This window comes from Channa argus, chromosome 11, assembly GCF_033026475.1.
Source record: "Channa argus isolate prfri chromosome 11, Channa argus male v1.0, whole genome shotgun sequence".
NCBI lineage: Eukaryota > Metazoa > Chordata > Actinopteri > Anabantiformes > Channidae > Channa > Channa argus.
Window position 1 is genome coordinate 4315741 of NC_090207.1, and position 15131 is coordinate 4330871.

Sequence of the window (15131 nt, forward strand, 5' to 3'; positions counted from 1 at the left end):
AGCCTGGACAGGTCGCCAGTTTATCTCACCTCTGCTATATCCATTATGTTAAAAAATCTGTATTCATAACATATAGATACAAATAATAAAGTGTCCTCTGTTCCATCTCATTTTTCTGGTCTCGCAGTTCAACGCAGAAAGCACACTTTTCTGAGCCGTCCCTGAAGGCAGCATTGCCTAGCAACGTCCTAGCCGCTTGAGTTTCTCTGCTGGCTCCGTGCGTTAACTTTAAGCAAGTTTTCTCTTAAAACAAAATGCCCAAAAAGAAGGTTGAAAGAGGGGGCGACAAGCCGGACGAAGACAAGAAAACGCAGAAAAAGGATTCTCTCCCAGAGAGAACCGAGCCGGACGACAAAGAGAGGGCTTTATACTTGACTCAAATACGATATTTGAACGAGCAGTTGGAGAGGTAACGTGAACGTAACTGCGCGTGGGATGGGTTTTAACGTTCCACCGCGGACCGGAAATCCCTCAGTGTATTTGCTGTATAAAAACGTGTTACGTTTATCCAGGTCAACAGTTGTATACATTCTAGATACACCAATTTTTAAACCTATGGTTAAAAAAAAACTTTATGTAATTTGCGTAGCGTCTCGCTATAGGTTCCCCACGTTAGCTCGAGTGTTCGTAGCACGTGACTCCGCCTGTGCGGAGGCTCTACATGCTGTGAAGTTCCAGCCAGGTTTTCATTTGATAACTGTTCGAATATGTTAAAGCACAAGGTTCACGCACAGGCGCTTTTATATCATAACTCCCGATACTTTTGAAGCATGTGTAATTCCAGTAGTACAGAAGCAACAGAGCTTTATTTCATGGAGCATTCGCGTTCCACGCCACTTTGACGCATGCAAGGTTTATAAAAATGATGCTTAATAAGGAATTTATCCAAGTGGACAACTGTTGTTTTTACTGTAAAACTGACATTATGGTAAAACTAATAGTTGATAAAAACAAGACATCATGTCACTTTTAGAAAGACAAAGAGAGAAAAAACCCTACATTTACAGGGGCAATTCTGCATTGAGTAGTTTTTATTTTAACTATTTGCTTCATTGATGCATCTAAGTTAAATCTAATAATTCACCTCTAGTTTAAGCACTGCAATAGAAACTCAATAGGATGGAAAATTCTGAAGACCTCTTACTGTCATGGTAAATGCACCTACTGACAAAACCTTCTGCCAATTAAATCTACCATAGTTCCAATATTCTAAAAAACAATCACTGTAATGCACAGTAGAGTTCGAGGATTGATTGTCCTTAATGATTTTCCTCCAGATATCAGTTGAAAAGTGATGAACTTGAGAGGGAGAAGAAAGACCTAAAAGCTCAGTGCAACGTGCTGGAGAAGGAGAAGAAGGACATCGTTGAGTTTCTCAAACGCTCCCTGTTGGAGAAGGAGGACGAGGTGGATGAGCTGACAGATCGACTAGAGAGTCAGCGACAGGCGTCTGACGAGGACAGAGGTGCCCTGCAGCTGCAACACAACCAGCTGGTGGAAGGAATTCAAGGCCGCATAGATGAACTTACCAAGGAGAACATGAAACTTGGTGAGACTGAACATCTCTGTGGGTTAAAACCAGAGCTCATATCTAACTGTAGCGTATTGAATGTTTGATAGTATGGTTTTGATTTGGTACCATTTCCATGGTTGCATGTTTTTCCACATCGATTGAGAAAATAATATCAATGTGAAAGATAAATGTTTGCCACACAATGTGAAGTTTTCAAACGTGTAACATGTGTAATATTCTCCTTCTATTATCTTTTCTTTCCAGTGGCAAAGCTGGACAGTCTGGAGGAGTTTCAGAGGCAGAAGGAACAGTTGATGTCAAACATGGAGTCTCTGGAAAAACAACTGGCCAGTCAAAACGATGAGCACAAAAATGACATCCATAACCTAGAGATCAAAACCCTTCTGGAAAAGAAGAGGTAGAGTCCAAGCTACTGAGTTCTATGATTGTAGCAATAATAGCCCATTTATAGCCAGGGTTAGTCAGTATTAAACATCAGGAAATGTTCTACAATCCTCACAAAGCTTTAATAAGATGCTATTAGTTCCTTAATGATCCTTGAGGTTTACCTCTGTCTGCCCCCTTGTCCTGCTCTCTGACAAAAGGTTGGAGAAGGAGGTAGAGAGCTTTGAGGCGGCCATGGCAGCAGAGGTACAACAGCTGGTGAACCGGAAGGTTCCTGAAACCACCAGGTTGGCCCTACAGGAGAACGTGGAGTTGAAGTCTCAGTTGAGCGAGCTGTCGGCGCAGGCCCAGGTCCTGATGAAGGAGAACTCGGCCCTGCAGGACCGTAAGAGTCAGCTTAGCTTGGACAGGGAGATCCTGGAGAAACTGCTCAGCGAGATGACGCGCCAAAGCTGCATCCACAAGAAGGCAAGAGACCCTCTTACTGGCTATTAAAATGCAAAATACGGTTTTTAGTTTTAAGCAAAAAGCAATTTATAGGTATCTGTTCTTTATTTGATGTTAATTTACTGTTCTTTATTTATCATTTTATGAGCATATGCAAATGATGTTAAGGGCTGAAGAATAGATAATATACAAGTTACGTGATGATAGACAATATAAAGATATATTTTGTAAAACATTTTGAAAACCATTTATTGTTTTTCTTTCACTTCACTTTTTGTTGGTCCATCACATAAAATCCCAATAAAACAGATTTACATTTGTGGTTGTAATGTGAAAAATGTCCACATTTTCAAGGAGTATTAATACTTTTTCAGATACTGTATGTATCTGTATGTTTTCATTGAAACCAATGACCTAATTTTAAGCACTATTTGAAAAGTAGCAGTATAGCAAAATGTTCAAGCATATTCTGGAATACTCGTATGTGTTAAAGACAATATTTAATATATCTATAGGTCAGCAAATTTGGCTGAATGTATTGTGAACAAGGCATCTAAGACAGAAAATGACACAAGCAGGATCTTTCTTCTTCTTTTCCTTTCAGTTGTTCCCTTTCAGGAGTCATCACAGCGAATCATGTGCCTCCATCTAACTCTGTCCTCTGCATCCTCTTCTCTCACACCAACTAACTTCATGTCCTCTCTCACTACATCCAGAAATCTCCTCTTTGCTCTTCCTCCTCCTGCCTGGCAGCTCCAACCTCACCATCCTTCTACCGATATATTCACAGTTTCTGCTCTGAACATGTCCAAACCACCTCAATCTGGCCTCTCTGACTTTATCTCCAACACATCTAACACGAGCTGATGTCCTCATTCCTGATCCTGTCCATCCTCGTCACTCCCAAAGAGAACCTGAACATCTTAAGCTCTGCTACCTCCAGCTCTGCCTCCTGTCTTTTTGCCAAACATATTCATGCTTCCCCGAGATTAAGGAATTTATGTAAGGCTTAGTTTTTCTGATGATACATATTTTACATTCAACATTCTCTCTCTCTCTCTCTCAGGTGGTGGAGCAGCTGACAGAGAAATGTCAGCAGCTGCAGGCAGAGCAGAAGGACAACAGGCAGGAGCTCAAGCAGCTTCAGACTGAACACAAAGGCATCAAGGCTGAGCTGGAGGGACTCAGGTCCAAGTTTATTCGTGTCTCTACCTTCTGTAACGCTGACTCATGTTTTGGGATGAGTTCTTATGTCGGAACAACAGCAGCTCATTGGCATCACCAATGTCAAAAAAAAAAAAGCTTCCATGGACCACAGCAATAAGAATAATTCAGTAAAAATTATTTACAATGAAAATTTCTACCTACTCTATTACTAATAACTATATGCAACTACCACTCTGTATCTTGATCATTGAATTAGTCACAAATCCTACTCACCCAAGCCAAAAGCCGGTATTTAGTGCCACGACCCAGTGTAACATCTGCATTGTATCTGCTCAAGGTTTAGCTACGATGGCAACAGACAATGATCCAAGACACTTCCAGCCGGCTTCCTACCTCCATATGCCGCAGTCACACACATTCCTCTTATTCCACAGCCATTTAATTTAGGCAGCTCTACTGTCAGCCATGTTTTTATACCTGGATTTTAGCCCAACCCGTTTAAACCAAGCTCAGTTACAGCAGAAATATTGAATTGCCCCTGTGTCAAGTGCTACCTCTGAGCCTGCAAACCAGCCTCTCTTGCTACTGTATCATCCCTAGTCTAACCTTTGTACGGTTAATCACTTTGTTAATTGGTTGTGGGTAGCTCCAAAGTCTCTGTTCCACGCAGGGCTGCACAGGTGAGATTAGGGCCCCCAGCCACTTTCTAATGTCAATGCTTAATATTTTCTTTACCATAGAAAAAAAAAAACTTTGTACACTGTCAGGGGCCACAGCTATTCTGGCAGAAAACCAGAGTGTACGTACTACAAAAATCAGTTTGTGGAGATCTTCAAGACTGATCGCAATATACTGTAAGATTGTAAGACTGTTTACTCACGTAGGTAGTAATAAAGGAACTGACATAACACGAGGGACATCTAGATTTGAGCCTGAGACCTCTTGATCTGCCGTTAAATGCTCTGCCACTGAGCTATACACACACACACACACCTTATAAATGTGTCGTCACGTTTTTGTTTTCAGACAGGAACGGACCTCGCTGTCTGATCAGTGCAGCAAGAACACAGCCGAGGTGGGTCGGCTGGAGGCAGCACTGGAGGAAGAGAGGAGGAGGAGGAGCAGGATAAAGAGCTCCTTGCAGGAAGCAGTTGTCACTCTCAGACAAGCTCTGATGGTAAAACAATATTGCGGACCCTCGAATGTCCCACATCACAACGCACAAACACGATGGTTTTCAAATCTCACGGAGTCATTTGTTTTACTTCAGAACAAATTGTTTGTCTTTTCAAAAGTTAATTTATGGTAATGGGAGTCTATGCAACAGTAAGACCACACGAGTAATGTAAACGTTGACTCTATGAGAGGACAAAGAACCGTCTGAAATCCATCTTTTTTAAATAAACACAAGTCAATCATTCCATTAAATGACATCAACCCAGATGTTGGCTGTTTCCTGCAGGAAGAACCTACTGAGCGCGGCTCTGTCGTCCACTGGAAAAAGCTGATGCAGAGGCTGCTGCTGGTCTTGGACAAACACTCAAGCTCCACCGCTGACAACGAGCATCTGAAAAAGCCGCAGACCTCTGAGGCTGAAGCAGCCGGGTAATATGGAGCGATGTTAAGAGCGATTGTCATTTGAGTCGAGACTACCGTCTAGTTTTTGGGGTTTTTTTTCTCTCGTAACAATCGTTGCCATAGGATCCCACATCAAACGTACATGCTGTGTGTACAAAATGTGTTTTAATCATCTACCGAGTTTAACATTATGTTTGTTGTGGTCTCACAGAGCAGTGAATCTGGATCCAGCTTCAAGTTTCCAGTTCCAGCTGGCCCGCTACAGGCCAGGGGATCTCGGCCTCGTACCACCTCCTGCACCGAAACACAAAAACCTACTCTTCAAGACAGGAACCGGGTCGGGCAGCACTGGCCCACCTCTGCACAGGTATGTTAGGAACAAAGAATTCACCTACTGCATTTGCAGTGGACAGAGGTGTGTGTGTGTGTGTGTGTGTGTGTGTGTGTGTGTGTGTGTGTGTGTGTGTGTGTGTGTGTGTGTGTGTGTATCATTGATTTCCCTTCATTGAGTCAAACAGTTGTTAGGAAGAAGAGGTTCAGATCAAAACAATACCATCCAGATGTTCAATCTAGAATTCCATTTACAGTTAATTGACTCTTGCAGTATTTTAAATGCTGTGCTAAACAGATGCTGCATTTTTGGTCTTTGAGGACTTTAATCATCAACTGTCAATCACAAAATAAGCAAACATGCTTCACAATAGGTACAGTAGGTCTTTTCATTGGGGATGGTCATTTTACTCTGTTGCAACAGTTTTATGTATATTTACGTATATTTCTCCTGTTGTTCTTCTCAGGAAACCCATCAGTCAAAAGGCAGCCAGCTCCATCACCCTGACTGATTCAGCTGCCAGCGTTTTGTCTTCCAAACATTCAATCACCAAACTCAAAAAACTCTAACAAAACATTTGAACACACTATAAATGCTTTTAATGTTAAAAGTAGGAATCTATAAAGATAGAGTTTGCAAAGTATCCAAATTCATATTAACCTTGTACTTAAAAAGCCTTTACGGGGCGACTTCTTTATTTTAGATAAAGTAACTTAAAATGCAATTCAGCAAGAACATCTTTGATTCTTTCCTGACATGTACACACACAGAAAACCGTCTCCTCCCTAAATACTTGCTCCTGTACTGCGATAAACTGACAAGCAGCCAACATTGTGTCAGTTTTCTATCTTATCAACATAACCTTGAACTAAGTCAGCTTTTATCTGGCTACTGCAGCGGCTTTGGAATCATTCAGCAAAAGTGCCAGAGCATCAAAAAAAAAAAACAAACCCAAACAAAATATGTATACAGATAAATACCTGTCACAATATGCTAAAACACAAAGTGATGGGATGTTTTGTCCAAGCAACAAATTAAAATAATTAAAAAAGCTACAGTTTAATTTTAATCTGATCAACAAATTGTTACAACTCTGACTCTTATTATTAAGTATTATGCAAGTTGTAGGCTGTAGAGACAGAAATACTATAAATACACGTGGATAGAAAATGTTGAGTCAGTGGTGACGAATTACATAGGTGAAAATACCATTATGAAAAAAAAAAAAACATTAGTACCCATGCTTTCAATCTCTTACCTAAAGTGACAAATCAAACATTAAAAATCACTTATGCAGAAATGGGAATAATAAAAGGGTTATTGTGATAATTACTGGTACTTACGTGTATGTAATGCATGTTTAAAGTGTCTTGTACTTTATATGCTGTTGGGAAGCTTGTCAGTTTCTCCGTGGATCAATTGTCCTACTGTACAAATGATACATTAAGAAATTATTATATTGTTGATCATGTTTTGAAGTAATTATTGTCATCATGTAACTTTAGTAGTGCACGTACTTGGTGCTCTGCTTATTGTGCTCATGTACAATGCTTGAGTATTTGTACCTTCTACCATGAAGCCTCAGGATAGTTCATTTTCCATTAAACACTGTTGACCAACCTAAAGCTTGTGGCTCATCAATGAAGACAACACATCAATAATCTTTAATCCTTGTTTATTGTTGCATGGCGAAGTCTCAGGTACTTCAATTCTCACGTGAAGATGAAAGTCAGTACCTTGGTCAATACTAGGAGTTTATTTTACACGAGACAGAGAGGAAGAACCTGGACAACTAAACTAATGACCACCGTATATACAATGAAATACATAATAATCTGCATTAAAACTATACTTTGATAAATATATAACTTCATAGATTGTTATAAGTAGTAATAGGAAATATTCAAAATACTGCGATTCTTCTTTTTAAATAGATAAAAAGGATTTTTATAAAAGTACAATTTCTCCAGTCTAGTGCGCAAATATGTGAAAGGAGCAGTATATACACAGGAGCTGGTTCCTCTGATGTGTGGGTGGGTTGTTCTGACTGAATGTAGCGGTGCTCTCGAATGATCAACATTGAGCTTTAGAAACAAATCCAAGTTTGGGGGGGGGTGGCAGGTAATAGATGAACGTGTCCATGTTGGTTTGAACTCCGGTGGGGGGGCTGATCGTTTGAGGTGGTTTCATTATTACCGTACTGAAGGGGGCACTTTGGGCTCGTGTGAGCAGGGTTCATTGGTTGGTGTTCGGGGTAAAGTTCCTCATCGAGCTGTACAGGTAAGGCATCGTTCAGCGTGAACCAATAGCAGCACAGGGTCGGTGGGCAGAGGCGACATCTCTAATCGAACACGCCCCTCCGGGTCGGACTGGGGGACGTCTTTCTGCCGAGTCGAGGCGTCCCCTAGGAAACAGTCACGCAAAAACACATCGAGTCAACGCACGAATGACACGTGAGTCTAGCAGGACAGCAAAGCTTAAAGGGAAACTGCAGTTCAAAACTAGGACAAACCAAGCCAAGAACCGACTGTTTTGGGTCACGGGTGGCACTGATGACGTGGGACAGTGTGTGAACACGAGCTAAACAAAGCAGCGCTAACTGTTTATAACCACTTCTATTGAAGGACATGTCTGATAAGTCACAGCATCAGTACATGGACGTGGGAAATCAACTGAAAGGCTGCTGATGGGAGGTGGGTTAAAAAAAAAAAAAAAAACCCCATCAGCCAGACACACTGCTTCACTGGGTGACATGGGTCGACTTCTGAAAACACCTCGTTAAAAATGTGAAAGAATTTAACACCTGTGCTTTGCTGACGGTTTTGGACAATAACGGGGGTCTAAGTAACCGAGCTGCAGACTGACAGAAACATACCAAGGGCGAGGATTATTAAAGTTATACAATACAATTAGGATAGAAGTCATTTTAAATTTTTCCAAATAAAAATAGTATTCATGTGTTTAATGAATCACTATCAGAAAAAAACAACAACTTCTGACTCGACACTTACTGGCGACTGGGCTTTGGAGAAGTTGACATGCGCATAGAGCAACACTGCAATGTCCTTGTGTCCGGCTTCCAGCGCTATGGACAGGGCATTGCTCCCATCCTGAAGAATGAGGATGACGTAAAGAGGAAGAGGAGAGAGAAACAAAGAAACAAAATTGGTGTCACAACACTACGTAAGGTTAAACCTGATGATTTATCCTTTCGGGCATTTTGACTAATCACAGCACAGGTTTTCAAAATAAAAGGGGAACGTCAGTGCCCTGACCCTCCTCACTCTGCCCCATTATTTGCCTACTGGTTTCTCTCACTTGCGTCTTTGTCAGCGTCACTAAAGATGTGAATGAGAAATAAGACGTTACGTTTGCACTGGAAATTGAAACAATCGATTTAGAAGCGAACATCTATTTTGCACAGGGGGCGTTCGGTTGAATTCAGTATAAATCTTGTGGCCTTGGTGATGGCCTTGGATCTGTGGGGGGAGGCTATGCTTGTGCACATGCAGCCACGCACACACACACACACACACACACACACACACACACACACACACACACACACTTCACTGCCTTTAGTTGGTTCCTTTTGTTTGTTGTACAGTGAAACACACATTTACAAACAGAAAAACAACATCACTCACGCTGTCGCTGAGCGTGGCGTCGCAGCCGGGTTGAGCCAGCAGCAGCTTGACGATCTCGACGTGGCCGTGCTCGCTGGCGCACATCAGCGCCGTGGAGCCCTCGTCGTCCTGGACGTTGACGTCGGCCCCGTGAGCCAGCAGGGCCCGAACCATGTCCATTCTGCCGTGACTGACCGCCAGCATTAGCCCCGTCTGACCAGCCTGGGTGAAAAAAAAAAATAGCATTTCACTTACTATAGTTATTGTCGCGCTTCTGTTCAGGTTAGGCTTACACATAATTTAAACAATTATAAAAACATTATTTTTTAATAAAGTGCAGTAATCCATCTGCTTCTCACTCAACCTTTTTGTCTGAGTAAGGCCCTGCCAGCTTCCCCTGTAACAAGTGATGTTCAAACTGTAATGTGAAAACGGGCTTTGATGCTGAAATTGTTCATTCTACCTCACTAGTCTCCTTTTCCATTCTGAAATCACCAGATTCAAATAGTTTTCTCCTACCCAAAGTCTGTTCATCATTTAGGACACATAACCTTCACATTTAAGAAAATACTACTAAAGACTTTTTGTTTTGTTTTTTTTCCTTGACAAATTATGACAGATTAATGTGTTATGTAAATTCTGTCTTTTGACTGCAGCAGTCTCAGCTGACCTGTACTCTTGATGACAAACCACTCCAGATGATGTCATCAGGAAGACATTTTATTTCAGCCAGGGCAGTTTAGAAGCATTAATCTAAATATACTCAGAGGCCTGTTTGTGGGACCAAACAAGCAATGTCACTGTGGCAGAACGAACTCCACCACATATTATAAACATCCGTATCCATTCAATTCAACTTCGAAAACCTCTCTGTGGAGGATGCAGCTGTCTAAAATGTTTCATTCAAGTGGATAACGGCCACCTGCCTTTCAAACAGTAACTTCTCTTCACCACACGGTGTCACCACAGTACAGTTGTTCTCACTACAGGGTAAAAGGTACATTAAACTTTGCAATTACTTTCACCTGAGACCCCTTTGCATAATCTAATTTATTGAATACTTTTATGCCTTTAAATGATCTTTCATAGGGCTAATACATCAGTCAACTTCACTCCTCATTTCTGTCCTTGTTTGTTTTAGCCGTTTTTGATAAGAGCTCAGTCCTTGATTTGTCATCACATCTTTCAAATCTAAACCATGTGTGGCAGCTGATGGTGCCCTGTTCCATTCACTGACCTGGCTGGCTCGGGCATTGACGTCGCCCTTGCTAAAGAGCTCCTCCACAATTTGCATGTCCTTGGGCGTCTCCATGGCGGCCAGCGCAGCGAGCATGATGGGGGTGTATCCCGCCTTGTTCTGCTGGTTTACGTTACACACATCTGCAACACACACATTATGTTTCAAACGAGAGGAAGCTTTTTTAAAATCATGCGTGGTCTGTTGGACCCAAAGTACTGTATGTTGTGATTGACTTGTCAATGTCTTCGCTGTCAGTCGATGACACAGTTAACGCACGAGGACGTGTGTCACGCCTGTGAGGCTTCAGTCAGTCACTTGTCTTCCTGGACACACAATCATTGGATGCATTGTCTGAACCTCAAAGAACTCTCCCAAAACACTTTTTGCAAACAGCCTTTTCAGACCTGGAGCTTCGTCTCAGCAAAGAGACGACATCAGACCCCTGATTGGCAGTGAGGTGGGTGTCAGGGCGACTGCTCCGCCACTGAGGGGCAGTGAGAGGACAAAGGCTACAATAGTAAATGGGGGGGGGGATATGCCGACACGCAACACAAGGACACAAAAGGACAAGACGACAAAAGGCTGTGTCCCGGACCTCATCGCCTTCTATTGATCCTTCAGGAGTCACAGCATGGATGCATCAAGTAGCGCTGCATGTGTTTGGAGGAACTGAATTCAAACACATTAAAAAAAGAAAAAAAGTTTCTTCCATAACACATGCACTAGGGTCTCTTTTCCTCTCCCCCCCCCCCCCCCCCCCCCTTGTAAGTTTTGCAGGTGCTTTAAATACACATATCAAATCTGCCTGGTTAAATAATTACTAATTCAAAGGCATCTGACTGACCCAGTGTGCTTTTTGTCACGTCCGCAGTTTTACAGATTTGTGGGCCAAATGCTTCTCAGGCGTTGACGGTACAACAACATGTGGCAGAAAGGCAAATGATTTTAACCCTTTCCATTCTCTTCAGAAGCACCTAGATATGAGTGCGTCAGCAGTGAGGGTAAACTCTGTCAGATAACATTCAAATAATGATGCAATTCTGCACAAATTTGGTTTTGGAATTCTGGTCCCAGCAGTGATGCAAACAGGAAATGCAGGGGAGGAGAGGAAGAGACGTGACATCGTTCAGTATGTGTCACTACCCTACAGTTTGTACAATGACTAAGGTTGAGTGAATTAAACAGGAAACAGTGTATTTTTGCCATAGACAGTAGGTATCCACTACATAAACATGATGATTATGTCGTAAGATTCATTCATTTTCAGGAAAGTCTTTGAGTCTTTGTAGCAGATTCACAGCTGTTACCTAGCATTTACAGAGTAAAGTGTATTTGTTGACTGTGGCAGTTTGTAGGCTTAGATTAGAGGCTTCAAATATCAGATTGATGGCGTTGAGTTTGTGAAGTAAACTTACCTAAGGAAGAACAATGTACTGAACATACTGTATAAGGTAAATACAATTCTTCTGAGTTACACACTCATCCTGCTAATCTCACCTGCATCCAGCAGCTTCTTCACCACCCGGAAGTTGGAGTGTGACACGCTGTAATGCAGCGCCGTGTTGCCGTTGCCGTCAGCCATGTTGACGATGTGGCGAAGCACTGCCGGCGAGATGGCCGCAAAGGCCCCCAGGTAGTCCTCAACCATGGCCGCCAGAGCCGCCTTCTGGCTGGAGACACGGAACCACTCGTGCTGAACCGTGTTCAGACAGGCTCTCTGAGCAAAATGGAGGCTTATTATTAGGCATCATTTACAGTTTCTGTTTAGGGTCATGTGGAGATATTGATCAGGAGATAATATGTCCATTCACATACACGTTAAAGCACAAATACTTCTATATATCTGACCTTTAAAGCAACTGTGCAGAATCAGAAAATGAAAGAGTGCAGATTGTGTTAATTGTTTGGTCTTTGAAATATCGACAACACTGGTGTTAAAAAAAAATTAAATAAATTAAAAAATAAAAAAGTTTACGATGACGAAATGTCTTTTATCAGACCAGTTGCCTGAAATCCAAATATATTCATGTACAGGAGCTGGGATCAGAGAAATTAGGTATTTTTCACTAACTCCGCTTAACAAATGGCTGAAATGATTAATCAGTTGATTAGTGAGTTGATTGGTGACGGACAAATTTGAACTATTCTAATCATTTCAGCTTCATACAGGAGAAATACATGCGGCTGGAAGAATATTATAACGTAAAAACATCTAATTCATCACAATCAGCACAACACAGAACATTCATCTAAATATTTGTAGGTTGATTCACAACAGAAATATTAAGGAGGACATTTATAATCATTAACACGTATGCAGCATGTTTCAGTAATAACTGCTACCAAGTAACGAAATACATCTCCCTACCAGATCTTTATTGCCCACAGCCTGCGGTTCATCAAGGTGAGTTTTGAGAATGTTGCATGCAGCCAGCATCTTCTCACTTAGCTCATATCTTTAGAGAAAGGACACAGAAATTCTCAAGTCAATGAAACATTCAAATACTCTCAGTCTAAGAAGGATGATGAATTAACCTATAATAACTGACGATTACAGAAAAAAACTGACAGTATTTCCCCCCAGTAGTTGGGGTTATTTTCTTTAAACACACCTCTCTGTTGCCTCCTTCTCTGATCTTTCCTCATTGTCCTTCTCCACGTCCTCGGCTCCCTCGGGCTGGAACTCTTTACTAGTGCCCTTTCCCTCTACGTTCTCGTATTCCTTCTTTTCTCCATACCCCTTCTCCTCATCCTCCTCCTCTTCGTCTGACCCAGAAGAGCTGCTGTCCTCTGAGCTGGAGTCATCACTTGATGTAGTCTCATACCTGGGCCAGAAGGGGGCAACAAATGCACAGAAAAGTGAAGTCTCAGGTGTTAAGAATATCTTTCTTAAAGTGTAAAGTGACAGATAACCAATTAAATATCTATGATGTTGGCTAACAGCTCAAACAGCAGAGCTTGCCATTATACGTCAAGACTCACCCTCCGTTCACTCCGACAAACTGCAGGTTCTTCTTGGTGCCATTGGAGTCAGGTCGCCCATCTTTCTTTTTCATGATGGATTTCAGGGTGTTCTGACTGCACGGCTGCTCTGAAGGAGAGAAACGCAAACAGCAGAACCATTTAGACAAGAAGGTTACATTGCAGAAGCAAGACTCTTCTTTTTTAAAATTCCCTTTATTTCTCTTTAGCAGCTTGTGCAGTTAACAGCTACAACCTAGTTTAACAAGCCCACTTAAGTCACTGACTCATTACAAGTGCCTGATAACATGAGAACGCAGTGAAGGTGTCTGGTGTGATCAAGAGCTTTGGCACAGAGAAAAGCAGCCATTACATTCTTTCCCGAGCGATCTGTTCGGGAGGTATGGAAGTTGAAACCCTGAAGTATCTCAGTCATTTTAAGTACAGGCCTTGGAAACCAAAATACCAGAGAAAGGGCCAAACACTCAGCACATCTGCCAAGACTTGTCCCAGTGGAGGGGCCTCTCTTACTGCTCTGGGTGACAGCGGAGAGAGAGTGTGTGTTCATGTACTAACATGTATGCAGATGCATGTGTCTACGCTGGCGTGTGCACACTCAGCAGTAACAAAGTCATTCAGCACGTTTCCTGTGTTTTGACAGGTGGGAGCGTGAGAAGCTTGTCAGGAGGAATCCAAGCTGCTGCTTCTGCTGCTTATGGTGTTTGTGGCCGTGTTTTGCCCATTGCCGGGTTTGCAAGACGCACGAAGCAAGTCAAGTTACACACTTTTTAAAACTGTTACATTTTAGATGCACAGTCTATAAAACCTGGTCCAAATTAACTGTGACATTTGCACTCGCTGCCGAAGACACCTGTACAATTTTGTTTATAAAAAGGCATTTTTAGTGACCAAACCAGAGCCAAATCATCTGGTCAGATAGCAAACACAGCCATTTGAAAAAAAAAACAAGGTTCATACACCAACTCCACCCAAGTCAGTGTTTTTCAATTTCTGGCTCTATATGCTCCAGCATATGGGTTTTAAAATCCAAAGAAACTGGGTTTTTATTTCAGAAACAAGGCTTGTTTCTCTCATCTCAGCCCTCAGTACCTATATTTATTATATTTTATATTATTCTTGGCCACTGCTTACATTGGAACTGTAAGATCAACTGCAAATACTCAGGCTTATACACATTGTTATTCATGCACCCGTGTAGTCAGCTGGTCCTCTTTAACCTTCTGTGTTATATTGTCTGTCTGCTTTGCCCAGTGTTTCAGGCAGTCATTATGAAATGACAAAAAATTCCTAGACTCAGACTTATTAATCTCTCAACTTTAGGATACATTCTGGAGCACGTTTGTATACTTGTCTATTGAAGACTTGGCTACGTGGTGGAAGCAGGCGTACCATGTAATGCTGATGCCATCTGCAGGTTCAGACGACTCCTCTGCTCGGCCGCGCTCATCTGCGGCTGCTGTGCAGGCGTGCTGGCTGGTTTGTCTGTTGAGGTCAGGCCTGATGTAGCCTTCTCCATCTGTGTCCGCACAGTGCAAACAGACGGAGACTTAGAGCACAGCTCCTGAGTGCCATCTAAAAAAAATAAAAACACAACAAAAGACGTATGTGTAAGGATCCAAATGCACAGGTAAGAAGAGACTGACAATACGGCAATGAATGTTTAATGCCATTAAAAGGTGCCCTGTTGCATTTCAGTGGACCACTAGACACATTGTAAAGCAATGCAAAAATGAGCAGGACTCATGTTCTTCAAATGTGGACATGCATGCTGCAGTACAGGTGTTTAATTTGCTCCGTTTAAGGAGTTGAAATCCTGATTGGTCAGTGTACTTGTTACTGTGC

At 42.1% G+C, this 15131-nt stretch overlaps 2 protein-coding genes across 5 annotated transcripts in view; one reads left to right on the forward strand and one right to left on the reverse strand.

Moving 5' to 3' along the window:
* Positions 1-200: 200 nt before the first annotated feature.
* Positions 201-6527, forward strand: LOC137136217 (cilia- and flagella-associated protein 157-like). Its single transcript, XM_067521381.1, has 9 exons — positions 201-409; positions 1278-1549; positions 1778-1931; positions 2119-2386; positions 3432-3553; positions 4559-4709; positions 4995-5137; positions 5322-5477; positions 5908-6527. The coding sequence occupies exons 1-9, from the start codon at positions 255-257 to the stop codon at positions 6008-6010; spliced, it is 1524 nt and encodes a 507-aa protein (XP_067377482.1). The 5' UTR covers positions 201-254; the 3' UTR covers positions 6011-6527.
* A 572-nt stretch (positions 6528-7099) lies between these two features.
* kank1a (KN motif and ankyrin repeat domains 1a) overlaps positions 7100-15131 on the reverse strand; it is a 44984-nt gene continuing 36952 nt past the window's right edge. For all 4 annotated transcript variants that reach the window (XM_067521370.1, XM_067521372.1, XM_067521371.1 and 1 more), the window contains 9 exons: positions 14679-14861; positions 13290-13398; positions 12920-13132; positions 12676-12763; positions 11805-12024; positions 10305-10447; positions 9089-9289; positions 8453-8551; positions 7100-7845 (listed from right to left, as the gene is read on the reverse strand). In XM_067521370.1, coding sequence (XP_067377471.1) covers positions 7783-7845; positions 8453-8551; positions 9089-9289; positions 10305-10447; positions 11805-12024; positions 12676-12763; positions 12920-13132; positions 13290-13398; positions 14679-14861 — 1319 coding nt within the window. In that variant the 3' untranslated portion in view covers positions 7100-7782. The remainder of the gene's footprint in view (positions 7846-8452; positions 8552-9088; positions 9290-10304; positions 10448-11804; positions 12025-12675; positions 12764-12919; positions 13133-13289; positions 13399-14678; positions 14862-15131) is intronic.